Raw genomic sequence first — 24,553 nt, 5'->3', positions numbered from 1 at the left:
AGTCGTCCGCCAGCCGCTCGTCCGCAAACGACGAGCTCGCGTCCGCAAAGATGTCCGAGTCCGGGCTCCGGCTGGCGTCGGGGTAGTGGCTCAGGTACGCTGCCTTGGCCGCCGGCACGTCGCTCGGCGCCGTGTGGAAGTCGGCCTCCATGACGTCCGACGCCAGCAGCTCGGCCTCGTACGGCAGGGCCACGCCCGCCGCCGTCTCGACGTAGCTCCGGAAGTTAATCGCGGGGTATACGCGCTTCATGTCGCGCAGCGTACTCTTGAATTCGTTCTTCATCGTCTTGTTGGTCAACTGTTCCATCAGAAATGTCCTTATCACGATCTTGTCGATCCCGGGAACGTTGACCACGAGCTTGCCGAGCACGCGCGGCACCAGCTCGTCCCGCAGCGCGCCCCACGTCTCCACAAACACCCGCAGCTCGCGCACGAGCGGCTGCATCTGCTCGAACCAGGCCTGCTGCTCGTCGGCGTGCCGGCTGCGGTCGCTCTCGACCGGATCAAAGCTCGCGTTGAGCATGCTGTCGAGCACTTGCAGGAAGATCTTGACGCACCGCACGTTGCTCTCGCAGCACTCGAGCAGCTGCCCGAGCACCTGGAACTTGCCCCACGGCCGCGCCGGCGCCTGCAGCAGCATCAGCCCGTCCAGCCCGAACTGCCAGAGCTCGTTGATCGACGCGTTCGACGTGGTCTCGCTGAGCTCCATAAGCGACAGGAACGCGCCGACCATGGCCCGAACGTTGGCGTCGTTGCACGGCATCGGCGCCAGCGCGTCCGACCCGACGTCGCCGGCCTTGTCGGGGCCGGTCGCGTAGTGGCTCGAGATGCTGAGCATCTCACGGTAGATGTTGCCGTGCGTCTTGCTCTGGCCGCGGCTGCTGGCGCCGCTGCCGGCGGTGGCCGGCGCAGAGTCGACGGCGGTCGCGGCGGTCGTGGCCGCCGCGGCGGCCTCGCCGGCGCCCTTGGTCCGCGTTGGCCGCCGCGCCTGCTTGATCTGCGTGCACACCATGATCGCCAACGCCTTGGCAACGGCCACCATTTGCTCGCGCAGCGAAAAGTGGTCCAGGATCAGGTTCTCGGTCGCCACCGCGTCCGCTGCTGGCCCCAGCGCCTGCCATGCCGGCGGCTGCACGGGGCTCGCCGCGGCACTCGCGTACCGGCTTGCGCTCGAGCTCGAGTTCGACGACGCGCTGGGCTTGCCTGATCTGCCCGGCGCCGCACCGTTATGCCGTCGGAAGACCTTGTCGAGGTCGATAAGCTTCGTGCCTGGCGCCTGATATGGCAGCGCGCACGCCTGCGCGCCCAGCAGCACCGTCGGCTGCGTCCCAAACAGGTTCGCGCACGTCACCGAGATCTTGCCCAGCAGCGCCGCCAACAAGACCACAAACGGCGCCTGCGACGAGCTCGAGTACACCAAGTAGTTCAATCGGGCCAGGCCCTTCCAGTTCGTGCACGCCATGAACGTGGCTTCGACCGCCAGACAGAACGTCCGGCAAAACGCGACGTCGATGAGCAGCCGCTCCGGCCGGTCCAAAGGCGCAAAAAAGCACTCCAGTCGCGCCTGGCGGTTCGTCAGGACGCTCGGGTCCACAAAAAAGTCCCTGCAGAAAAAGTCCATGAGCTTGTCACGTTTGTCCCCGAGGTATTGCCAGCAATGAATAAGTTCGCGGCGGATGTAGTCCAGTAGCGACGCGGCGCCGATGCCGATGCCGTCGTCTTTGAGCGAGTGTTCGTGCAAGCAGTCGTATACGTCAAACTGCGCAAACGCCAGCGCGACTGACTGCACGCCGGCGTACGTCGAGCACATGTCGACGAGCTCGTACACGACCTCGTACAGCCGCTGGTACGCGCGCGGGTCCGTGTCGGCTGCGGCCAGCGCGTGCGACCGCTGGACGAGCTGGTCGAAGAGCTGGATGGCGTCGACCAGCGACGTGACCATCGCGGCCACGTCGTCTGCCGTCACGCCGTAGTGCATCAGCTCAAAGCTGATGGTGGTGCCAATGTCGCGCTGCCGCGGGTAGCTGCGCATGTCAAAGCGCGCGTAGTAGCTCAGCCGGACGTCGTGCGCAAAGTTGATGACGCCGCGGCCGGGCGTCGGCACGGTCGCTAGCCGCGCCGACCGCTGCCGGCGGTGCTGTCCATCGTCTCCGGCGCCAGGGTAGTACATGTGGTAGAACAGCTCGCACGACGACAGCAGGTGGCCGGACGCGACCATCCCGCGCAGCGAGCCGTCGCCCGGCGCCGTCAGCGTCACCAGCGCGATCAGCACCGAGACCGCGTTCAGCAGTTCGTCCGAGACCGTCTCGACGCACCGGTACCGCGACGACACCGACAGCAGCAGTAGGTACTCGAGCGTGTCGCACTCCTCGACCAGCGCCATGCAGCAGTCGTCGGCCAGCACGAGCTCGACCAGGTACCGCAGCTCGCGCAGCGCGATCTCCACAAACGCCTGCACGGCGCCGTACTTCTTGCCGTGCTGTTCGTCGGCCAGCAGCTCCGGCACGAGCGTCATGGCCGGCCGCCGCTGCTGGCCGCCATCGGCCGCCGCCACATACAGCGGCGGGAGGTCCGTGCACAGCGCCGACGTCTGCTTGCAGATTCTGACTAGCTTGCGCACGCATTTGAACGTGGCTAGGTTGCACAGAATCGTGCGTTCGGGGCACGCTAGTGGCCCGAGATGGAACGCGCCCGTCGCCGCGTACACGAGCTCGGGCGATCGCAGCCAGCAGCTGACAATGGCGTCCACCTTGCGCTTGAGCCGCGCCGAGCCGACGACGGTCTCGATCGCGTCCGCATTGGCCAGGTACGACGCCAGCCGGATCAGCGCGCTGTCGCCGCGGTCGTCGCCGAGCCGAACACGCCGGACAGCGCTGTCGTAGGCCGCGTTGACCGCGTGCTCCACCGAGTCCTGGGGTCAGTCCGGCCTGCAGTCGTTGGCGTACCTTGTCCATGGCCATCAGCCCGGTCGCCCGGCGCTCTGGCCGCGGGCCCGGGCTGGCCGCACCGGTCGGCGACGGCACGGCGGCCGGCGCACGGCCGGTGGCGCGCGCGCCGGCAGGGCTGCGCGCGGGATCGTCTGGCGAGTCCGCCAGGATGGTTGACGGATCGTGGGCGGCCGAAGAACCGCGCTCGAGTGAATCTGGGGGATCTCGTAGATCGTCCGATCCGCACCGTGTATGAGTGAGGATCTAGCGCGCGACGCCGCGTCTGTCGGGTCCGGAGGTCTTGTTACGGCTGCGCTCAGCTCGTCGTGCCCTGCTGGCCTGGTGTGAAAAAACTGCAAAAGACTGGCCGGCGGCGGCTGTATACACACAGCGCCTGGGCCGACGGGCAGGCCGCGGAACCCGCGGGTCATGCTTGCTTGATTGTATAACGTGGACCCGGGTCGCGTTTCCTGTACGACGGCGCCCGAGAACCTTACGGGGGGGCGGAACCTTAAGGACGGCGGTGTGCCCTGCGATCTGGGTACGATCGAGACGCGCCGCGAGACCGCGGGGCGCACTCCCCGCGGGTCGGCCGCGCGCCGGCAGGCGGTCGGGTCGCTCGAGGCAGGCGGGGGCCGGCCGGTGGCGCGGCCGACAGAACGCGTAGGCACGACACCGGGTAGACCCGTGGACCGGATCTCCGACCCGCCCCGGGTGGCGCGGCGGGTCGCCTGGTGAGCCGCACGGCCGCCGCAAGCCGCACGGCCGACCCGTCACGCCGTCGTACGGCTATTGCCAGTCGCCTGTGGCTGCCGCCGATGGTACCCAGCCGCCCATATAGCCGCTGTGGCTGGTGAGCGTACTGGCGCGCAGTGGGCGGCCCCCAACAGAGCGCGCCAGCGCCAAGGCTATCAAGCGGCGCTCAGCATACGGGCGACCGCATCAGGGCCGTCTGGTAGCGCATAAAACAGCGTGTCTCAGTCTACCAAGCGGGCTCCAACAGCGTGTATCGGGTGCCGGGTGTAGTCAAGCGCCGCTCCAACGGCGTGTTTCGGCCACACTCGGCCCTGAGTGGTCGAACCGCGTCCGAGCGGCTGGCCCGAACGAGCGGCGCGCTGCTGCCGATCTGCGCACATGACCCAAACGGCCGCCGCGCTGTAGCGGCTGGTCGCCAGCCTGCCCGCCGCCGTCGGCTGCACTGCTCGCATAGACTCGTGCCACGCGGCGACCGGCGCCGCCCGTCATGCACGGCCGTCGCGTGCGTCTGCGGCCGACCGCCGCGTGCGCCCGCGCGACCGCGCGCGACGCAGCACGACACAGCGCGACGCACGCCGCGCAGCCGCGGGCCCGCCGCAAGCGTGTCTGGCGCCTGCCGCCGGCCAGCCATGATCCGGCCGTCGCGCGGCTGGACGACGTCCACCGGTGGCGACCCGTGGCCCGTGGACCCGGCGGGGCCGGCCGTGCGCCCTCGTTTAGCACGAGGCGGGGCCCGCGCCGACAGGCGAGCGCGCGGACGGCCGCGCGTGCGAGCCGCATGGCGTGCGGCGCAACCCTAATCCCGGCCGGGCGCTACGCTTGCCTGTCGGGTGTCGACGACCAGGCCGTGAAAAGAGGGCAAGGCCGAGCAAACGAAACCACAACTTTTCGCAAGAGGGGATATGCGGCCCGCAGCAGCACAGTAGCACTCCGGCTGCAGCAAGCACGTGCCCAGATAACTCAGGCGGCATCCGACGCATCAGGAAGACAGTGCACAGAGGTGCACACAGCCGCGGACCCTAGAGCGGTGTTCAGGCGCAATTCGCACAGACGGACGTACGGCAGCTCACAGACAGTGAGGGGTTGTTTGGCCAGGCCAGACCGGAATCTGAGAGGCTGGGGACAATGGAGCACTCCGGGTCGGACTTGTCATCACCTCCACCTTCGTCCGATCCAGAGATGCAGCAGGCCCGGTCGCCGGCAGGGTCGTTCACGTCGGACGTATCGTCCGACACCGAGGGCTCCGTACCGGGCACGCCGCGCGCGGCGACAGGCGCGGCCGCGGGTATGGGCGGCGGCAACGACGACGACGACATGTTTGACCAGGTCACGGTCTGCCGATGGGACAACTGCTTTGCCGACTGCGGCAACATGGACGATCTGGTGCGGCACATCCACGACGAGCACGTCGGCACGCGGCGGCCGAAATACACGTGTGAGTGGCAGGACTGCCCGCGGCGCGGGCTCGGCCAGACGTCGCGGTTCGCGCTGGTCGCGCACATGCGCAGCCACACGGGCGAGAAGCCGTTCTACTGCTCCGTGCCCGAATGTGACCGATCGTTCACGCGGTCGGACGCGCTGGCGAAGCACATGCGGACCGTGCACGAGACCGAGGCGCTGCGGCCGTCGGATCCGGTGCCCAAGTCGCACCCGAACCACCCAAACAACGTGGCCAACGCGGCCTACGCCGAGACGCTGCGGCGGCGGCGCGCGTCCAACCAGGCGGCCGAGGCCGACGGCGTGGACGGCGGCGGGGCTGCGGCGGTCGTGGACGGCCCGGTCGGCGCGGTGGGCGCCAACGGCGGCGGCCACGGCGGCCCGCCGCTGTACGGCTCGGACGACGATCTCGACCACGACGAGAAGGCGCGGCCGCCGCGCGACCTGGCCCGGTACCTCAAACGCAAGCTCGTGTGGGCCCAGGAGATGCAGCGCTCGCTCGAGGCAGAGCTCGCGGCCGCCAACCGCAAGCGGCGCGAGCTGTGGGTGTCCAAGGAGCTGGTGCTGCAGAGCGTGATTCGCAAGGAGTTGGGCGATGACGCCCAGGACATTATCAGCTGAGCGCGGCCGCACGGCCGCGCGCGCGTGTATATTACCGCCGGCGGCAGCGCTGCCGCCGGCAAAGGCTCTAATTGAGAGAGTGCTATGTACAAGTGGGGGCCGGGCGCGGTCACTCCTCCGTCGGCGCCGGGTAGCTCTTGTTCTCGTAGACGCGCAGCCGCTGCGCGATGCGCTCGTCCACGACGAGGTCCTGCACCCACTCCGAGTTGTTCTCGCGCGACTTTTCGACCCACGACGACGACCACTCGGCCTCCTCGTCGAGGCCGGCGGCGACGTCCGAGGCGGCGTCAAACGGCCGCACCTCGTCCAGCGCGACGCCGGCCGCGATGTGCCCGACCCGGTCGGCCAGCCGGCGCTGCGTAAAGTACCGGTACGTGCGCACGGGCGTGTGCACGACCCCGAGAATGTGCGGGTGCGGCACGTACACGACCGGCGGCAGCGCCTGGACCCTGGCCAGCTCGGTCGGCGTGGCCGCGGCCGCGTAGTCGCCGGGCGCGATATACGGCTTGGGCACCGGCGGCTTCTCTTCCTTCTTCTTCGGTTCCTCGGGCGCGGCCTCGGCCGGCTGGACCTCGGACTTGCCGCCGAGCAGCGCGGCCGTGTTGAGCATGCCCGGGCCACTCGTGGCCGCAGCCTTGGCGACGTCGTCGACGGTCTCGACCGCGGGCGCGACGAGCTCGGCCGGCTCCGCCGCCGCCGCCGCCGCCGCCACCACGGTCTCGCTCGCGACGGGCTCGGCCGGCGCGGCCGCCTCGACCGTCTCGACCGCAACCTCTTCGATTGGCGCCGGCGGCGCCTCCAGCGGGCCCAGCCAGCCCTCGTTCACGCCCTGCAGGTACTCCTTGTACGCGCCACGGCCGATGCAGACGACGCCCTCGTCCTCGGGCGCGCGCTTCTCGAGATGCGCGGTCACGGTCTGCAGCATCGGGTCGCGGTCGTCCACGCCGGCACGCTGCTTGCGGATGGCCTCGGCCACGGCGTTGCGGATCTCGCCCTGACGCGTGCCCTTGACCAGGTCGAACTCGACCGCGGCCGCCGTCAGCACCGGCTTGACGTACTGCGTGAAGTGGTCGACCGAGATGTCGAGGTAGTCGCCCGGCGGCGGCGCCACGTACACCGTGACCTTGCGCGGCAGCTGCATCGGTGTCTGCCGTCAGCGCGCGTCCGTCCGGCTACTTACCAGCGGCTGCAGGGCCAGCGACGACACCGCGTCCTTCCACTTCTGGCGGTTCGCGCGGCGCTCGTGCCGGTCGTAGTACACCATCCCGCCAATTGTGAAGACTGTGCCCAGGAAGATCGACCAGTTGCGCGACGGCAGCCGCAGGCGCGTGATGCCGAGCGCCCGCAGGGCCGGGTTCTCCTTCCAGGTGGCCTTGGGCGGCACCGCGCCGGCCGCGGCGGCGTCCGCGGCGGCCGGCTTGGCCGCGCCGTTCTCGGGTCCAGACATGGTCGTGCTGGTGTGTGTATGGTCTGCAAACGGGATTGCGCACGGCCCCGATCGGTCAGGTCTGTCGAGTGAGTCGCCAGAATTCTCGAGATAATTTTTGCGGGCGTAGCGGTTGCGCATAAACGTCACGGCGCGCGGCGCGGGCGGGAGCGGTTACCCGGGCGGGCCGCGCCGCCAGCGAAAAAAAGCGAAAAAAATCTTTGCTTCTGCACAGCGAATCCAAGTGCACGCTTGCAGCATCTCGCACCCATCTGGAGCATCTCTCAGGCGATCATCCGGTGGATCATCCAACATGGCGGACTTTGAAGACACAGTGCCGACGGCGGCGGACGAGAGCGTGAGTGGGGGCGGCGCGGCGCGGGCGATCCGCGGCGCGTGCGTGGCCGAGCGAGTGGCGCTGACGACACAGCCCGAGTTCGACCTGTCGATGAAGAAGAAGAAGAAGTCCAAGGCGGTTTCGTTCGACGCGGAGGACGGCGTGGCGGCACCGGTGGCCGATCCGGCCGTGGACGAGCTCACGGACATGTTTGACGGGCTCAAGAAGAAGAAGAAGAAGTCGTCGGCGCTGGCGGAGCAGGAGGACGCCGAGCCGACGACGGAGGCGGCCGAGGACGACGCACAGGACTTTGAGTTCAGCAGCAAGAAGAAGAAGAAGAAGAAGACGGCGGACGTGGCCGCGTTCGAGGCCGAGCTCGAGGAGGCCGGCGTGAACTCGGACGCCGAGGCGGCCGCGTCGGACGAGGACGAGGCCGAGGCCAAGCCCAAGGAGTCGCCGTGGCTGAACAGCGACCGCGCGTACGAGTACGAGGAGCTGCTCGACCGGTTCTTCATGATCCTGCGGACCAACAACCCCGAGTTGGCCGGCCAGCAGGGCCAGCGGTACAAGATCCCGCCGCCGAGCGTGATGCGCGAGGGCAACAAGAAGACGATCTTCGCCAACCTGAAGGACATCTCCGAGCGCATGCACCGCCCGTACGAGCACGTCATGCAGTTCCTGTTTGCGGAGCTGGGTACGTCCGGCTCGGTCGACGGCAGCGCGCGCCTGGTCATCAAGGGCCGCTTCCAGCAGAAGCAGCTGGAGAACGTGCTGCGCCGGTACATCATGGAGTACGTCACGTGCAAGACCTGCAAGTCCATCAGCACCCACCTGGCCAAGGAGAACCGGCTGTACTTCCTGGTCTGCGAGTCGTGCGGCTCCAGCCGGTCCGTGTCGGGCATCAAGACCGGTTTCCAGGCGCACATTGGCCGCAGAAAGAAGCTGCCTGGCTAAGCGGCGCCGGGGCGCGCCGCGCGCCTGTGTCGATAGTTTAGAAAAGATCGCTGCGCCAACGAAGGCCGTTGCCGAAAGGCAGCGGCGGCCTGTAGTGGCGGTGCCGGCAGTGGCGGTGCTGCGTCGCGGGCGGCCTGCGGCTGTCTGTTGCCCTGGCAACTGCACGCACAGACGCCGCGCCGGGCGACCCCGTTGCCCGGGCAACCGTCGCGCCCGCCGGGCTCGTTGCCCCGGCAACTCCCGCGTAGACGCTGCTCCGGGCGCATTTCCGTTGCCCCGGCAACCGCCGCCGCCGCCGCCGTTGGTTGCCACAGCAACCACGCGTCAGCCGTCGCCTCCCGCCGCCGCAATTTTTCGCGCGCCCACGCTCACGATCCGCGCAGGCTCACAGCCGGCGACCGGATCTCGCGCTGTCGTCCCTCCATGTCCGATCGCGGGCCATCTTCCAGCTCGACCCAGGCCATTCTCCGGTCCAATGTCGTTCCCGACCAAGCCGCGTTCCGCCAGCTGCTGGCAGAGGCCTTGACCGCCGACGCCGACGACGTCGACGACGACGTCGCCACCAGCTCGCGCGTGCTCCAGGTCATTGTGCGCGGCGGCATCGCCCCCGTGTTTGCGTCGCCGACGCCGCCAGGTTCGTGGCTCGCTGGCCGAGCTGACCGCAGACGATCTGCTTGCGCAGGCCCGCGACTCGATCGCGGTCGCCAAGAAAACAATCGACCACCTGCCGCGGACGCTGCTGCAGCCGAACGAGGCCGAGCCGGCGGTCGGCCTGCCGGTGTGGCTCCTGGTGCGCCTGCTGCCGTTCCTGGCGGACGCCCGCGCCGAGAGCTGCCGCGAGCCGGCCGCCGGCCTGGTGGCCGATCTGTTCAGTCTGCTCGATCTGAGCCCTTGGTTCTGGCGCCCGGCGGCCGCCGTGCGCCTGTTTGTGCGCGCCTACGTGGAAGGTACGTGGATGCGCGGCTACGCTGACGCCAGAACTGTGCGTCCGGCTGGACGCCGGTCCAGACAGCTGGCCGGCCGGCCCGCTGGCGGTGGCCGCCGCCGGCGCGTTTGCGTGCGACGTGGCTGCGTTTGAGGACGGCGCGCTGCTGGCTGCGCGCGTGCTGCACGCGGCGCTGGGCGCAGCCGGCCCGGCGCTCTTCAAGGGGCGCGCGCCGGACCAGATCTGGGCTCGCGGCGTCGTCGCGCGCGTGTGGAAACAGAGCGCCACGGTCGAGGCCACCGAGGCAGCGGCCGAGGCGCGGCTGGCGGCCGCGCGCGCGACCGTCGTGGAGACCGTCGCGCGCGCGCTCGTCGCCGACGCCGCCGTGTGGCTGCACACCGCCGTCGCCGTCGTGCTCAGCGCGGCCGAGCTGTTTGCGCCCGACAGCGTGCTGGCCGCGCCGACGTGCGAGCTCCTGGCGACGCTGGCGGCCGTCGGCAGCGCGCCGCCGCCCGCCGTCGAGCCCGAGTACACGCTGGCGATGGTCGCGACCGCGCTGGCGCGGATACTGCGCCGGTTCCGGCTGGCGGAGGACGTGTTCTCCAGCCCGGACTTGCGCACGCTGCTGGCCGGGTGCGTGGTTGCCGTCGGCGCCGCGCTGCCGGGCCGCCGGGCCGCGCTCGCCGGCCAGATCGACGTCGACGTGGACGCGGCCGCCCGCCGGCCGTGCACTGGCCCGCTCGCGGCCGTCGCCGGCCGGCTCGTGCGGCCGCCCAAGCGCGGCCCGCCCGAGGACGACGTGCGCGCGCGGCTCGCGGCCGAGCTGCCCGCGCACCTGGTCGAGCCCGGCCGCCTCGGCGAGCTGCACAACTACATCCGCACGCGGCTGGGCCACCAGGGCTCGGTCGCGGGCGTGCTCAAGACGGTCGGGTACCTGCCGTGCCTCCAGGCCGGCAGTCTGGCCGACGTCGGCGACCTGGCGTGCGAGCGCTGCGACGGCGTCTTCGTCGGCCCGCACGCCCGCGGCGCGTGGCCCGAGTTCGGCGCGTTCCTCGTCCAGCTCGTCGACTCGAGCCTGGACCAGATGTCCACGCGCGCCAAGATCCTCCTGACAGTCGCGCTCGCGCGGTACCTGCGGCACTTCCACGCGCCGGACGCGGCCGCGCCGCTCTGGGAGTGGTGCATGTACGCGATCCGCAGCGCGGACCGCGAGCTGCGCGTGGCGGCCGGCCAGGCCGTGCCCCAGTTCGCGGCCGACGACCGGCTCAAGGTCTTCGCCGTGCTCGAGCAGCTCAGCCACGAGGCCGGCACGCACATGGTCGAGACGGTGGTGCTGGCGTGGGCCGAGCTCGGCAAGCTCGTCGACGGCGACGACCTCAACATGGTCCTGATCAAGCTCGTCGGCTACGTCGGCTCGGCCAACACGTTTGTGGCCGCGGCCGCGTGCCACGAGCTGGCCGCGCTCGCGCGCGCGCGCGCGCGCACGCCGTGGCAGCTCTTCGCGCCGTTCCTGCGCACGGCGTCGATCCTGGTCGTGACCCAGCTCGACGCCAACAGCGCGCTCGTCCACCGGTTCGCGCGGCTGCTGGCGGTGTCGGTGCCGACGCTGCTCGTGCGCACGCAGGAGTACACGGTGCCGTACGTGCTGCTCGGCCGGCACACGGGCATCCTCGAGCGCATCGCGCAGGCCGCGGGCACGTCGGTCGCGAACGTGTGCCTCAACAACATCGGGTGCATCCTGGCCGTGCTGCTGACGCAGTCGTTCGACAACGTCGAGGCCGAGGCCCAGCGGTTCCTGCGCGACTCGGTGGACGACTTCCGGGCCACGACGATCCCCAGCCTGATCCGCCAGGACCCGCTCACGGTGGCGGTGGAGGTCCTCAAGATGTTCGACGCCGACGACGAGACCAGCGTGGTCGACGCCGACGCCGGCAGCGCCAAGAGCCGGCTGCTCGTGCGCGCGCTGGTCACGATCGCGCGCACGCACCAGCAGGCCACGCCCACGAGCCGGCCCGCGCGCCAGACCGAGTCGGTCGCGCAGTTCTTCCAGACGTACGTGCTCGGCGTGGTCGGCCGCTTCGCCGACACGGTCTACTCGGTCCACCGGTCGCAGGCCTGGACCGAGAAGCTGCGGTGCCTGCACGGGCTGGCGGCCACGATCCGCATCGCGCGCGGCAGCGCCGTGTCGGCCGTGCCGCAGATCTGCGCGTGCCTGCAGTCCGCGCTCGAGGACGCGGTGCTGCAGAAGGCCGCGCTGACGGCGTGGATGCAGATGCTGGTCTACTTCGACGCCAAGGACGTCGACGCGCTCGTGCCGCTCACGTTCTCGGTCGTGCTCACGCACTGGGCGCGGCTGGGCGCGCCCGCGCGCGTGCAGGCGCGCGAGATGGTCGAGTACGTGATCGCACACCACGAGGGCGTCCTGCGCGCCAAGCGCATGGCCGACCTGCCGTCGCTGCGGGCCGTGCCCGAGCTGGCGCCGTACGAGGACCAGCTGGCGCAGCTCAAGATCCCGACGGTGGTGCCGGCGCAGACGCTGGACGCGCTCGTCCGGCGGTGCCGGCACGAGAACTACTGCGTCGTGCGCGAGGCGCTGCGCGAGCTGCAGCAGTTCCTGGTCGACCAGCAGGCGGTGGTGTGCGCGGTGCTGGCGTCCAAGACGCTCGACCGGCTGGTCGCGCGGCTGGGCGCGACGCTGCTCGACATCTGCCGGCGCTTCCCCGACAACCGCGGCGACATCGGCCGGCTGGCGGCCGAGTGCCTGGGCTGGATCGGCGCCGTGGACCCCAACAAGGTGGACACGCGCGTCGACGGCGACGAGGTTGTCGTGGTGCACGCGTTCGACGACGCGGCCGAGACCGCCGGCTTCGTGCTGCTGTTCCTGGACCGGTACGTCGTGCCCGCGTTCCGCGCGGCGACCGACACCAAGTCGCAGTCGTTTCTGGCCTACGGCATGCAGGAGCTGCTCAAGGTGTGCGGCCTGGACATCGACGCCATCGCCGAGCGCAGCACGAGCCCGGCCAGCTCGTACGCGCTCTGGCACAGCCTGGGCGGGCCGGCCAAGCTGACGCTGCTGCCGATGCTGACGTCGCGGTTCATGCTGTCGAGCCTGGCCGCGCTGCCGCGCCAGACGTACCCGATCTTTGCGCCGGGCAAGAGCCACCGGGCGTGGCTGCAGGCGCTGACGACGGACCTGCTGGCGGCCGCGCGCGGCGCGCCGGAGCGGCTCTTTGGGATCTGCGCGCGCGTGGTCCGGGACCAGGACCCGGCGCTGTGCGAGTTCCTGGTGCCGTTCGCGGCGCTGGCGGTCGTGATCGGCGCGGACGCGGCCGCGCGCGACGCGCTGCAGGCCGAGATGCTGCTCGTGCTCGAGAGCCGCGTGGACGACGGGCCGGGCGTGCAGCAGTCGCATCGGGTAAGTGGCCGCGGGGCGCGCTGACGCAGACCGTGTTTGCGATCGTGGACTACATTGCGCGCTGGCAGCGCGCGCGGCGCCGGTTCAACATGAAGACCGTGGCCGACCGCGCCAAGCGGTCGAACCGCTACGTCGAGCCGGAGAAGAACCTGGGCGGCGACGGCGCGGTGGACCAGGCCGAGGCCGTGCTGGCGGCGATCCCGGCCGAGCTCGTCGGCCGCCGCGCGTACGAGTGCCAGAGCTACGCGCGCGCGCTGCTGTACTACGAGCAGTACGTGCGGCAGCTGCACAAGGCGGGCGACGCGGCCGCGGCCGGGCCGGTGTACCGCACGCTGCAGCAGATCTACTCGAAGCTGGACGACCCGGACGCGATCGAGGGCGTGTCGACCAAGTTCCTGATGCTGGACCTGGACCAGCAGATCCTCGAGCACGAGGCCGCGGGCCGCTGGAGCCTGGCGCACGACTGCTGGGACCTGGTCCTGCGCCGGCGGCCGGACGACGCGGACGCGTTCGACCGGCTGCTGGTGGCCCTGCGCGAGTCGGGGCAGTACGGTACGTGTGTGGCGGGCGCGCTGACCCAGAAACGCTGCTCAGCCGGCTCGACGGCGGCGGGCGGCTGTCGCGGACCGCGGTCGACCTCGGCGTGGAGGCCGCGTGGGTGCTGGGGCGCTGGGACGCGCTGGACGGCTGGCTGGGCCGCGCGGCGGCGCCGTCGTTCGCGGTCAGCGTCGGCCGCGCGCTGGCCAGCCTGCGCGCGGCCGACGGCGCGCTCGCCGGCCACCTGCACACCGCGCGCGCGGCGCTCGCCGCCGAGCTGGCGCTCTCCGGCGCGACCGCGCCCGGCCAGTGCCAGGACGCCATCTTCCGGCTGCACGCGCTGGCCGACCTCGAGAGCATGGCCGCCGCCGCGCAGTCGGCCGCCGCCGACCACGCCGAGCTCGGCCGCCGCTTCCGCCAGCGCCTCGAGCTCCTCCACGGCGGCTACGAGCACCGGCGGTTCCTGCTCGACCTCCGGCGCACGGTCGCCGAGATCTGCCGGCCGCCGTTCGCCGCCGACGAGGTCCTCGCCGGCCACCTCGCCGCCGCCAAGATGGCCCGCAAGGCCGGCAAGACCGCCCAGGCCTACGCGTTCGTCCTCCAGGCCGCCCAGACCGGCTCGCCGCTCGCCGTGATCGAGCACGCCCGGCTCAAGTGGGCCGAGCAGCAGCCGCGCCAGGCCCTGCTCATCCTCCAGGACGTCATCGACTCGGGCGCGCTCGACCACCAGCCCGAGCTCGCCGCCGGCCGCGACGCCGACCGCGCCGACCGCGGCAACGTCGTCAAGGCCAAGGCCGTCCTCCTCCACGCCAAGTGGTTCGACGCCGCCGGCCAGAGCAACTGGGAGGCCGTGCTCAAGAAGTACAAGACGGTCAGCACGCTCAACGAGTCGCTCGAGAGCGGCCACTACTACACCGGCAAGTACTACATCAAGATCCTCAACGCGCAGATGGCGCTGCCCGCGGCCAAGCGCAACAAGCTCTGCGCCACCGGCGAGTACCACCGCCAGATCTGCCGGTACTACTGCCGCGCGCTGCGCTACGGCGTCAAGTACGTCTACCAGACGCTGTCCAAGCTGCTCACGGTCTGGCTCGACTTTGCGACCGCGTGCGACGCCGAGCCGGCCGACGGCAAGGACGTGGCCAAGCTCCGGCGCGGCAACCTCGACAAGATCACGGCGTCGATCGGCAAGTACCTGCGGCTGCTGCCGAAGTACCAGTTCTTCGCTGCGTTCTCCCAGGTGATCTCGCGGATCTGCCACCCCAACGCCAAGGTCTACGACGTGCTCAAGGCGATCATCATCGACCTCGTGCGCGAGTACCCCAGCCAGGCGCTGTGGCCGGTGCTGGCGATCGGCAAGTCCGCGGAGAAGGAGCGCGCGGTGCGCGGCAAGGAGATCCTGCGCCAGGTGCTGGCCGGGCCCGCGTCGCCGGCGGCCAAGATGGTCGCGCCCGCCCAGAAGCTGTCGGAGCAGCTGCTGGTGATCTGCAACGCGCACGTTCCCAACCGGGTCACGCAGATCGACCTGCGCGAGTTCAAGGTCGACTGGGCGTGCCTGCCGTGCGAGATCGCCATGCCCACGCAGGCCAACCTCGAGGTGACGTGGCCCAACGCGTGGGGCCAGGTCAAGCGGCACAACGCGTTCCGCGAGGCCTCGGTCACGATCCGCGCGGTCGAGAACATGGCCGACGTCATGAACTCGCTGCAGAAGCCGCGCAAGATCACCGTCTACGGCTCGGACGGCAAGTCGTACGCGTTCCTGTGCAAGCCGCGCGACGACCTGCGCAAGGACGCGCGCCTGATGGAGTTCGACTGCATGATCAACCTGCTCCTGCAGAAGGACGCGGACGCGCTGCGGCGCCAGCTGGGCGTCTGGACGTACGCGGTCACGCCGCTCAACGAGGACTGCGGGCTGATCGAGTGGGTCCCCGACGTGCGCACGCTGCGCGACATCCTCAAGATCGCCTACACGCACCGCGGCGTGCGCATCAACTTCCCCGAGATCAAGAAGCTGCTGGACGCCAACCGCGCCGCGCGCGCCGAGGTCTTTGCCCAGAAGGTCCTGCCCCAGTTCCCGCCGGTGCTGTACGAGTGGTTCATCGAGACGTTCCCGCAGCCGGCCGCGTGGCTCGCCAGCCGCACGGCCTACGCGCGCTCGGCCGCCGTCATGTCCATCGTGGGCTACATCCTCGGCCTGGGCGACCGCCACTGCGAGAACATCCTCTTCCACGAGGTCCGCGGCAACGTCGTCCACGTCGACTTCTCGTGCCTGTTCGAGAAGGGCCTCGACTTTGAGATCCCCGAGCGCGTGCCGTTCCGGCTCACGCAGAACATGGTCGACGCCCTGGGCCCGTACGACTACGAGGGCCCGTTCCGCCACTGCTGCAACGTGGCCCTGCGCGTGCTGCGCGCGAACGAGGAGTCGCTGATCCCCGTGCTCGAGACCTTCCTGCACGACCCGCTGGTCGAGTGGCGGTCCACGCGGCGGTCCGGCAAGAAGGGCTCGGCGTCGTCGCCGGAGGAGGCGCTGGCGCGCATCTCGCGGCGCCTGCAGGGCCTGCTCGCCGACGACTCGTTCCCGCTGGGCGTCGAGGGCCAGGTCGACTCGCTGATCGCGCAGGCGACGAGCGCGCACAACCTGGCCGAGATGTACATCGGGTGGTCGCCCATGTGGTAGCGCTGCACCGCCACAGGCTGTGACTCGTCTATTGTCCCAATGCAGGAGCCCTAGCCCACGGGTCCGCGGGACCCGTCGCGAACTCAATTCCGCGTTAGCACGGCGCGCCCCGGCGCTTCGGGCTAGCGCGTAACCTTAATCCGGGCGCGCGCCCGGCCAATTTGCCCCGGCGTCCAGATTAATCGTACGGTGCCGGGTTACCCGGCCGCAGTCCCTGCGCCTGTATAACATGCTCTGTTTTCGCACCCCCGACTATTTTTCCCGGACCACTTGTATCCAACAACAAGCATAAGGTAGGCCCGGGCCGGGCGCGCTGACGGCAGATGTCTTTCACGCTCGAGCAGGAGAACCGCGAGCGCGACCTCGCCTTCAAGGACGCGCTCCACGGCAAGAACCACACGGCCAAGCATGGGTTCACGGCGCTCCTCAACAAGGACAAGAACGCGCAGGACGCGGCCGTGACCGAGTACTTCAAGTACTGGGACAACAAGCGCCCGGAGAACGAGACCGAGGTCGACAAGAAGGAGCGGCTGGACGAGTACGCGACCCTGACCAAGCACTACTACAACCTGGTCACGGACTTCTACGAGTACGGCTGGGGCTCGTCGTTCCACTTCTCGCGCTTCTACAAGGGCGAGTCGTTCCAGCGCTCGATCGCGCGCCACGAGCACTACCTGGCGCTCAAGATGGGGCTCTCGGCGGGCATGAAGGTGCTCGACGTCGGCTGCGGCGTGGGCGGCCCCGCCCGCGAGATCTGCCGGTTCACCGACTGCAACATCACCGGCCTGAACAACAACGACTACCAGGTCGACCGCGCGAACCACTACGCGGCCGTCAACGGCCTGGCCGACAAGCTCAACTTCGTCAAGGGCGACTTCATGCAGATGCAGTTCGACGAGGCCTCGTTCGACGCCGTCTACGCCATCGAGGCCACCGTCCACGCGCCCTCGTTCGAGGGCGTCTACGGCCAGATCTACCGCGTGCTCAAGCCCGGCGGCACCTTCGGTGTCTACGAGTGGGTCATGACCGACGCCTACGACGAGACCAACCCCCAGCACCGCGAGATCTGCTACGGCATCGAGATCGGCGACGGCATCGCCAAGATGTACAAGGCCGACGTCGCCGAGGCCGCCCTGCGCAAGGTCGGCTTCGAGATCGTGCACTCGGACGACCTGGCCGACAAGAACGACGAGGTCCCGTGGTACGCCCCGCTCACCGGCGAGTGGAAGTACGTGCGCTCGCTCGGCGACCTCCTCACCTTCTGCCGCGTGTCGTGGCTGGGCCGCCAGGTCACCATGAAGGGCGTGGGCCTGCTCGAGAAGGTCGGCATTGCCCCCAAGGGCTCCCAGAAGGTCTCCATCGCGCTCGAGGAGGCGGCCATCAACCTCGTTCTCGGTGCCAAGCTCGGCCTCTTCACCCCGATGATGCTCTACGTCGCCAAGAAGCCGCTCTAAGCGCCTCGCCCACTTGCTGAGTCCCTCTGTACAATGTTACTGTAAATTGAATTCATCCCATCACGGCTTCATCGACACTTGAACCTGCGCGCCGCCGGGTCAATTGCCCGGCGCTTGCGCCTCCGCAGCTGCTGCGGCCCACCGCGCCGGCCCTGATGCCCTGCTGCGCCTGCGCGGCGCGTGCGTGCTGCCGGCTCCGCGTTGTCTGCACCTGCCGACCGGCGCCACGCGCCCGCTCTTGGGCCCGGCCACCAGGGTCGCCTATGCAGTCATCCCGACCTAGCCGTTTTTGTCTAGCGGGCCGGGCACGAGAGCCGGGTCAGCAACTCGCTGCGGTCTGTTGGGTCGCGGCTGGCAGCCGCCCGCCGCTGTCCCGGTCCGATGGCTGCACGGCCCCTTCCATGCGGTCCTCGTAGCGCTCGTAGCGAGGGCCCCCACCCTGCGGTGGCCATACGAGACCACCTGGGGCGTTAGGAATGTCAACAGGCTAGGTTTTGTAAAATCGTACGATTTCTCCGGCAAGTGCCGCCCGCGCTAAGCTTCGCTGATGCAGACTAGCGCCATGCACAGTGCTGGGCGGCTAACCGATAGATAGCAGCCCCTCATCAGCTATCGTCTGTCGGCACCCGAGATATGGGTAGATGTCTCAGATTCAGGTGGGCGCACAGGCGACGGCGTATAGAACAGGGCTAGAGTCGCAGGCCGATGCACATGCACTGGCCACAGCATCGCTGTGGCGCAGTAATGCGGGTCACACTTTGTGAGCCAGCAGCCACAGGACCGGGGTCGCCGGCGGGGCCTGCGGCGGCTCTGTGGCGGTGCGCTGGTGCCTGCGTCGGCCTGCCCGCAACGCTGCCGCAACGGGCTCGCCGCCGGGTACACGCCCTCGGTCTCCGGCGCCGACTTCGCCGAAGGCGTGTCTTACGCAAAACGCTCTGCCGGCCCGTCGGCCGCTACTCGGGCCGACCGGAGCCGACACACGTCTACGCTTCCCCCGCCAAACGCTTTCAGGGGCAAGGTTTCCTTTAAATCAAACGCGGAATTCACTTTTATTAGAGCCAACGCTCTTGGCCTAAGCCTTGAGGATCTTCAGGCTCGAGGCCGACAGCTTGCCGGCGCCCGACAGCGCCTCAACGCGCGCCACAAAGACGGCCTTGATGGCTGCGGCGTCGGTCAGGCCGGTGAGCTCCTTGGTCAGGTCGGCCAGCTCCTCGTCCGAGACCTTCTCGAACAGGACGTCGACGTCCGACAGCGCGCCGTCGATGGCCGAGGCCGAGGCAGTGCCGTCCACAAAGTAGTTGGCGTCCTTGGCCGCGGCCTTGACCACACGGCGGTTCTTCTTCTTCGCGTTCTTGGCGTTCTCCTTGGCCTTCTTCGCGCCGACCTTCTCGGCCTTCTCGCGCTCCTCCTGCTCGGCGCGCGCCTTCTCGGCGGCCTCGGCCGCAGCCTTGGCCTCCTCCGCGGCCTTGCGCGAGTCGGCCTCGCGCTCCCACTTGCGCTGCTCCTTGGCCTTCTTCTCGGCGTCCTTGAACATCTTCACGCGCGGGTCGGCGCCCAGGCAGTCGTCGACGAGCTTGCGCAGGCGCGCGTTGTCGTCGGTCTTGTGCTTCTGCCGCGCGGCCTTGTTCTTGCGCTCGATGTGGCGCTTGTTGTCGCGGTTGCTGCTGTCGTCCGGCACGTCCTCGTCGAGGTACTCGAACGAGCGCCACGAGTCAAAGTTGTAGAAAAACGAGTAGAACGCGTCCATGTCCTTCTTGGCCGTGGTCTCGTCGCCGAGCTTGGGCACGGGCTGCACGCGCGAGAACCGGCCCTCGGCCGCAAAGACCGGGCCCCAGAGCTCGTAGAAGTTGCCGGTCGTCTTGCGCGACGGCGGCGCCACGTCGGCCGCGTAGTCGACCGAGTCGAACTGGCGGCGCTTGACGGGGTCCGACAGGATCTCCATCGCCTTCTGGATGCACTTGAAGAACCCGTCCTCGTTCAGCCCGCCCGACGCCGCCTTCTTGTCGGGGTGGTGCTTGAGCACCTTCTTGCGGTGCGCCCGGCGGATCTGGTCGTCCGTGGCGTTGATGCGGTACTTGGTCAGGCCGAGCACACGGTAGTGGTCCTGGCTCTTCCAGTCCTTGGGGTCGCGCAGCAGGTCGTCCTCGAACTCGGGCTCGTCGTCGTCCGACACGTCGTCGTCCTCCACCGTCTTGACCGACGTCTCGGCCATCGCACGCTCGTCCTCGGACCACGAGCGGCCGCGGACCGACCGGCGGGCGTGCGCGAGGAACGCCGGGCCGATGGGCTCCAGGGAGCGGCGGACGAGCGCTGCCGTTAGCGACGCGATTCGCACGCACTCTACTTACGCGTCAGCACGTTGACGCACTCGAACGTCAGCTCGGACTTGGTTTCGGGCAGCTTGCAGAGAACTTCGACCATGGTTGCGGTATTCTATGGAGTGCGTTTGGATCAACGGCCTGAAAAATTTCTGCGCAGGCGCGGCGAGCCGCGGCGGCGCGACGGATATGCAGTTACCCGGTGTGTCACGTGCGGCCGCGCCGCGCCCGCCTGCTGGGCGCCCGCGGGCGGCGCCCGCGTGTGGCTGCGCCCGCCGCTGCGCCGCGCGTGGCGCGCCGTGGCCTCTGAGGCCCGCGCAGGCAGCAACGTGCGCGGCAGAGCCGCCGCGCCATGCGGCCGCCGGCGCCGCGCGCCCGCTTCGATCCGTCGGCGACCCGGCCGCCGGCCGGCCGGTCCGAGATATACGCCCGGCCGAGCCCAGCTGTCGACGAATAGACAGGAGAACCGGCCGGAAAGGTCCTCAGCCAGCGCCGCAGACCAACAGCGCGGGACGCCGCCCACCCGGGTAACGTCGGGGGAGCCCGCGCACTTACCCGGCGTGTCTGTCATTCTCTTAGTTGCGTTTTATGGCGTGCCGCCCCAGCGCACCGCCAGATAATTGCTTATCACGGATTTAATAAATAGGCCTCGATAGAGTGGCAGGGCCGACAAGGTGAAGAGCGACTTCGGCTTGCAGGCGTCGACCAACACCACCGCACGCGCACGGCCTTAAAACAGGCGGGTAGCATCCTCCGGCAGCACTCCAAGTCCACAAAGAAGCAGCCAGGCAGGATCATCCACAATGGTCGCGAACAGATCTTCCAACGGCCGCCGTTGGACCCGGGCGTGGGCCGCGGCCGCGGCCGTGGCCGCCCTCGCCGGCGTCGCCACGGCTGACCAGCAGCTGTTCACGCTGCAGCAGCCTGGCGCCAAGGAGCCGCCGGCGCTGACCAACCTGCGGCCCATCGAATGGGGTCAGCTCAACTTCATCTCCACCACGGACACGCACGGTAAGTTTCGCGCGGGCGCGGCTGACGCCAGGCTGGCTTGCCGGGCACATCCTCGAGAGCAACTACGCGGCCGACTGGGGCGACTACACGTCGTACCTGGAGCACATCCGCGCGATCGCCGACGAGAAGGGCGTGGACGTGATCGTGGTCGACTCGGGCGACCAGCACGACGGCAACGGGTACGCGGGCGCACGGGCGCGCTGACAGCAGACTGAGCGATGCGACCTACCCGAACGGCGACCTGAGCCAGAAGATCCTGATGGTACGTGGGCGTGCGGGCGCGCTGACCGCAGATGGCTCCGATCGATCTCATGAGCATCGGCAACCACGAGCTCTACAAGTGCGAGGTCACCCAGCAGACGTACGACGTGCTTGCGCCGCACTACGGCGACCGCTACATCACGTCCAACGTCGACATCATGCTGCCGAACGGCACGTGGGCGTCGATCGGTTCACGGTACTACCAGTTCACGACCAAGAACCAGGGCTTCAACGTCATGACCTTCGGCTTCCTCTTTGACTTCAAGCTCAACTGCAACAACTCGCGGGTCACGCCGGTGGAGGACGTGGTCAAGGCGCCGTGGTTCCAGTCGGCGCTGCTGACGCCGAACATCGACATCTTTGTGGTCTTTGGCCACTTCCCGATCCGCTTCTGGCCGGAGATGTGGGCCGTCCACCGCGCCATCCGCGCCGTGCACCGCACGATTCCGATCCAGTTCTTCGGCGGCCACTCGCACGTCCGCGACTTCTCGGTTCTCGACGGCCGCGCGACCGCGCTCCAGGCCGGCCGGTTCCTGGAGACTACCGGCTGGGTCAGCATCAACGGCCTGACGCACTCGGCCGATCTGGTCGAGGAGCCCGGCTGGGCCCCGCCGCTCAACTACTCGCGCCGGTACCTGGACTTCAACACGCGGTCGCTGAGCGTGCACACCAACACGACGCTCGGCCCCGACGGCACGTTTTCGACGCCCAAGGGCCGCGCCATCTCCGAGAAGATCGCCGAGTACCGCCAGCGGCTCAATCTGACGCACGTCCTGGGCTGTGTGCCACACGACTACCTGCTCGAGAAGGCCGAGTACCCTGGCGAGGGCAGCCTGCTGACGCTGCTCGAGGAGAACGTGCTCAAGCAGCTCGTCCCGTTCGAGACCGAGCGCAAGACGAACTCGCGGCTGATCTTCATCAACTCGGGCTCGCTGCGCTTCGACATGTACGGCGGCCAGTTCACCGTGGACTCGGGCTACATCGTCTCGCCGTTCAGCAACCAGTGGCTGTACATCCCGGACATGGACTACCGGGTTGCGCGGGCGATCCTGGCCCAGCTCAACGACCTGGACTACATCCTCGGCCTCGAGCTGGCCACGTCCGTCTCGCGCACGCTCAAGGTGCGCGCCCAGAACCTCGGCGCGGACTTTGACCGCAAGGTCTACGAGACCGTGCGCGCGCAGCAGATCGCGTACAACCCGGACGACGAGCTGCTGACGACCGGCTACCTGACCATCGACGACAAGGGCATGGACGGTGACGACACCCCGCACAAGCCTAACCCGCTGTACTACCTGCCCAACGCCATCGCGGCCGAGGACAACTTCCCGAAGTGGACCGACCCGGCCCTGGTCGACGTCGTGTTCCTTGACTTCATGAAGCCGTTCATCTTGGACGCGCTCAAGAAAATCGACCCCAAGACTCCGGCTGAGTCGTGGACGGTCGACAACTACGGCGGCAAGACCGTGAAGCTTATGCTTCAGGACTACGTCGAGAACAACTGGGGCACTGACTGCTTTGACAAGCCCTAGATTCACGCCGATGCATTTCGTTGGCCGGGCCCCGTATAGTTATGCGCTCGGTGTGAGCGAGGGCCCGCGCCTTAAAGGAGACTTTGAGTAGGCCGCTGCTGGCGGCACATCAGACTGTTTGTTTATAGAGAATACATCCGAGGAGGCACCTGAAACGAAATGAGGCGGCCCGCCGCTCTCGCACGTAGAAGCTTTAGTTTTTAGATAATCGTTTATTTGATATTTAACTTCAGCTTACATGTAGATAGAATGACAAAAAACCTTTAACAACTTTTTAAAAAATTATACTACAAGTATAAAGGGCATTAATCTAACTTAAGCTGAAAGAGCGCTGACCTTGACACCCTTGCCCTTGGGCAGGGAGATCAGGGGCTTGTTGCCCTCGCCAATGACGAAGACGTTGGAGAGACGAGTGGCGAACGAGTTCTCAAGAGCGTCCTTGACGTGAACGATGTCAAAGCCACCCTCGTGACGCTCACGGTGGGTGATGACACCAACACGGCCAATGTTACGGCCACCGGTGGCGACGCAAAGGTTGCCAGTGTCGAACTTGACAAACGACGTGATCTTGCCCGACTCAATGTCGATCTTGACGGTGTCGTTGACCTTGATGGCAGGGTCGGGGTAACGGATGGTGCGGCCATCGTGCGTGACAAGGTAAGGGATGCCCTTCTTGCCAAGCTGGACACGCTTGACCTTTCCGAGCTTGTACGAGGCCTCCTCCTCGGTGATGCGGTGGATGGTGAAACGGCCCTTGACGTCGTAGACAAGACGGAAGTACTCGCCGGTCTTCTCCAGGGTGATGACATCCTGGAAACCAGCGGGGTAGGTCGAGTCGGTGCGGACCTTGCCGTCGACCTTGACCAGACGCTGCATGAGGATAGCCTTGACCTCACGTCCGTTGAGAGCGTATTTCAAACGGTTTCTCAGGAAGATGATGAGGGGGAGCGACTCTCTCAGCTTGTGGGGACCGGGCGAAGGTCTCGGGGCGTAGGTGCCCGAGAGCTTGTCCAGCATCCAGTGGGAGGGCGCTGCGAGACGCTTGAGATGTTTCTTCCTAAAAGCAAAGTCAGTTGCCGTTCATCAACTCCGAGCTCGCAAGCGACTCCAACGGCGGAACATCTTGATGCTCGTCCGTGGCCACCGTTGCCGTCGCTTGTCGCTCGCTGTCGCCTTCGTCGTAGTCACTTACGGTCCTCTAGCCATGTTTACTATATGTTACCGGTGTCGATGGTAGATGTTAATAGATGATCGAAAAGATTCAAGTGAATTTTTTAAGATTGGCAAATTTGGTGTTGTGCCGCTATTGTGTGTGTGTGTGTGTGTCTGTGTACAGTCCGCAGAGCCAGTTTTAGGGCTGAACCCACGTAGGGTTGAAAAAAGCAGTCACAATTACCTCCTCCCCTCTGCAGCAGCTAACATAAGCAACGAGGCATGATGATGTAATTAATAACATCACGTGATCACTGGCCCAATCCTCCCACCGATCCCGCGCGCAGTACTATGACTTTAGCCGGCGCAGCTCGTTGGCTGGCCGTAGGACTCCGTCTTGCCCTCACGGCTATCCAGTTGTGATCCTACCCGTGCATGACCGCCTGTTTCAATGCGCGGTCGGTGATTGCGGCTACCGGTCCAATCCCTGGCATACACGCTTGCCCGCATAGGCAACACACGCGTCGTGCTATATACCGAGGGCACACCATCCGGGACCATCCGGGACTGTTCAGGTGTGCATTTGTTGCCGCTTCTGACGCGAAAGTGTGATCCCCGGACCCTAGTGCGTGTAAGAAATCAGCTAGGCTTAAATTAATAGCTAGCGATGAGTAACAACCCAACGGAGGTTTCCAATAATGACCCCCGGAGCTCAACCAGAGCTAGTACCTTGGACAATAAATACCATGGGAAAACAATGCCATGTCCGTGTAACAGTCAACAAGACGTAATTCCGCGCTGGCCGGCTACGAC

The 24,553-nt window shown here is 67.8% G+C and overlaps 8 protein-coding genes across 8 annotated transcripts; 5 read left to right on the top strand and 3 right to left on the bottom strand.

Annotated features, from left to right (window-relative positions):
• Nucleotides 1-4,496: 4,496 nt before the first annotated feature.
• Nucleotides 4,497-5,810, top strand: V1510DRAFT_410481 (uncharacterized protein). Its single transcript, XM_066932728.1, has one exon. It carries the CDS (start codon nucleotides 4,809-4,811, stop codon nucleotides 5,739-5,741), a length of 933 nt encoding a protein of 310 aa, XP_066791606.1. The 5' UTR covers nucleotides 4,497-4,808; the 3' UTR covers nucleotides 5,742-5,810.
• Nucleotides 5,451-7,272, bottom strand: V1510DRAFT_178177 (Tim54p). The gene is made up of 2 exons (XM_066930397.1): nucleotides 6,922-7,272; nucleotides 5,451-6,888 (listed from the first exon to the last, which is right to left on the bottom strand). Exons 1-2 carry the CDS (start codon nucleotides 7,186-7,188, stop codon nucleotides 5,851-5,853), a joined length of 1,305 nt encoding a protein of 434 aa, XP_066791605.1. The 5' UTR covers nucleotides 7,189-7,272; the 3' UTR covers nucleotides 5,451-5,850.
• A 133-nt stretch (nucleotides 7,273-7,405) lies between these two features.
• V1510DRAFT_443862 (domain found in IF2B/IF5-domain-containing protein) lies at nucleotides 7,406-8,517 on the top strand. Its single transcript, XM_066935671.1, has 2 exons — nucleotides 7,406-7,525; nucleotides 7,598-8,517. Exons 1-2 carry the CDS (start codon nucleotides 7,481-7,483, stop codon nucleotides 8,456-8,458), a joined length of 906 nt encoding a protein of 301 aa, XP_066791604.1. The 5' UTR covers nucleotides 7,406-7,480; the 3' UTR covers nucleotides 8,459-8,517.
• Nucleotides 8,518-10,278: 1,761 nt separating this feature from the next.
• V1510DRAFT_372646 (uncharacterized protein) lies at nucleotides 10,279-16,280 on the top strand. The gene is made up of 3 exons (XM_066931497.1): nucleotides 10,279-12,798; nucleotides 12,828-13,350; nucleotides 13,380-16,280. Exons 1-3 carry the CDS (start codon nucleotides 10,468-10,470, stop codon nucleotides 16,010-16,012), a joined length of 5,487 nt encoding a protein of 1,828 aa, XP_066791603.1. The 5' UTR covers nucleotides 10,279-10,467; the 3' UTR covers nucleotides 16,013-16,280.
• Nucleotides 16,281-16,288: 8 nt separating this feature from the next.
• Nucleotides 16,289-17,549, top strand: V1510DRAFT_410470 (S-adenosyl-L-methionine-dependent methyltransferase). The gene has a single exon (XM_066932727.1). The coding sequence runs from the start codon at nucleotides 16,336-16,338 to the stop codon at nucleotides 17,464-17,466; it is 1,131 nt and encodes a 376-aa protein (XP_066791602.1). The 5' UTR covers nucleotides 16,289-16,335; the 3' UTR covers nucleotides 17,467-17,549.
• A 947-nt stretch (nucleotides 17,550-18,496) lies between these two features.
• On the bottom strand, nucleotides 18,497-19,970 carry V1510DRAFT_372642 (DnaJ domain-containing protein). Its single transcript, XM_066931496.1, has 2 exons — nucleotides 19,815-19,970; nucleotides 18,497-19,776 (listed from the first exon to the last, which is right to left on the bottom strand). Exons 1-2 carry the CDS (start codon nucleotides 19,885-19,887, stop codon nucleotides 18,539-18,541), a joined length of 1,311 nt encoding a protein of 436 aa, XP_066791601.1. The 5' UTR covers nucleotides 19,888-19,970; the 3' UTR covers nucleotides 18,497-18,538.
• A 126-nt stretch (nucleotides 19,971-20,096) lies between these two features.
• On the top strand, nucleotides 20,097-22,743 carry V1510DRAFT_410464 (Metallo-dependent phosphatase-like protein). The gene is made up of 4 exons (XM_066932726.1): nucleotides 20,097-20,795; nucleotides 20,827-20,974; nucleotides 21,006-21,057; nucleotides 21,089-22,743. The coding sequence occupies exons 1-4, from the start codon at nucleotides 20,588-20,590 to the stop codon at nucleotides 22,586-22,588; spliced, it is 1,908 nt and encodes a 635-aa protein (XP_066791600.1). The 5' UTR covers nucleotides 20,097-20,587; the 3' UTR covers nucleotides 22,589-22,743.
• A 37-nt stretch (nucleotides 22,744-22,780) lies between these two features.
• On the bottom strand, nucleotides 22,781-23,879 carry V1510DRAFT_410463 (40S ribosomal protein eS4). Its single transcript, XM_066932725.1, has 2 exons — nucleotides 23,781-23,879; nucleotides 22,781-23,645 (listed from the first exon to the last, which is right to left on the bottom strand). Exons 1-2 carry the CDS (start codon nucleotides 23,792-23,794, stop codon nucleotides 22,904-22,906), a joined length of 756 nt encoding a protein of 251 aa, XP_066791599.1. The 5' UTR covers nucleotides 23,795-23,879; the 3' UTR covers nucleotides 22,781-22,903.
• Nucleotides 23,880-24,553: the final 674 nt, after the last annotated feature.

The sequence above is a fragment of the Dipodascopsis tothii genome, assembly GCF_038497935.1.
Source record: "Dipodascopsis tothii strain CBS 759.85 unplaced genomic scaffold V1510scaffold_2, whole genome shotgun sequence".
Lineage (NCBI taxonomy): Eukaryota > Fungi > Ascomycota > Lipomycetes > Lipomycetales > Lipomycetaceae > Neoaidaea > Neoaidaea tothii.
Note: the sequence above shows the minus strand (reverse complement) of the source record. Positions and strands in the feature narration are given on the sequence as shown.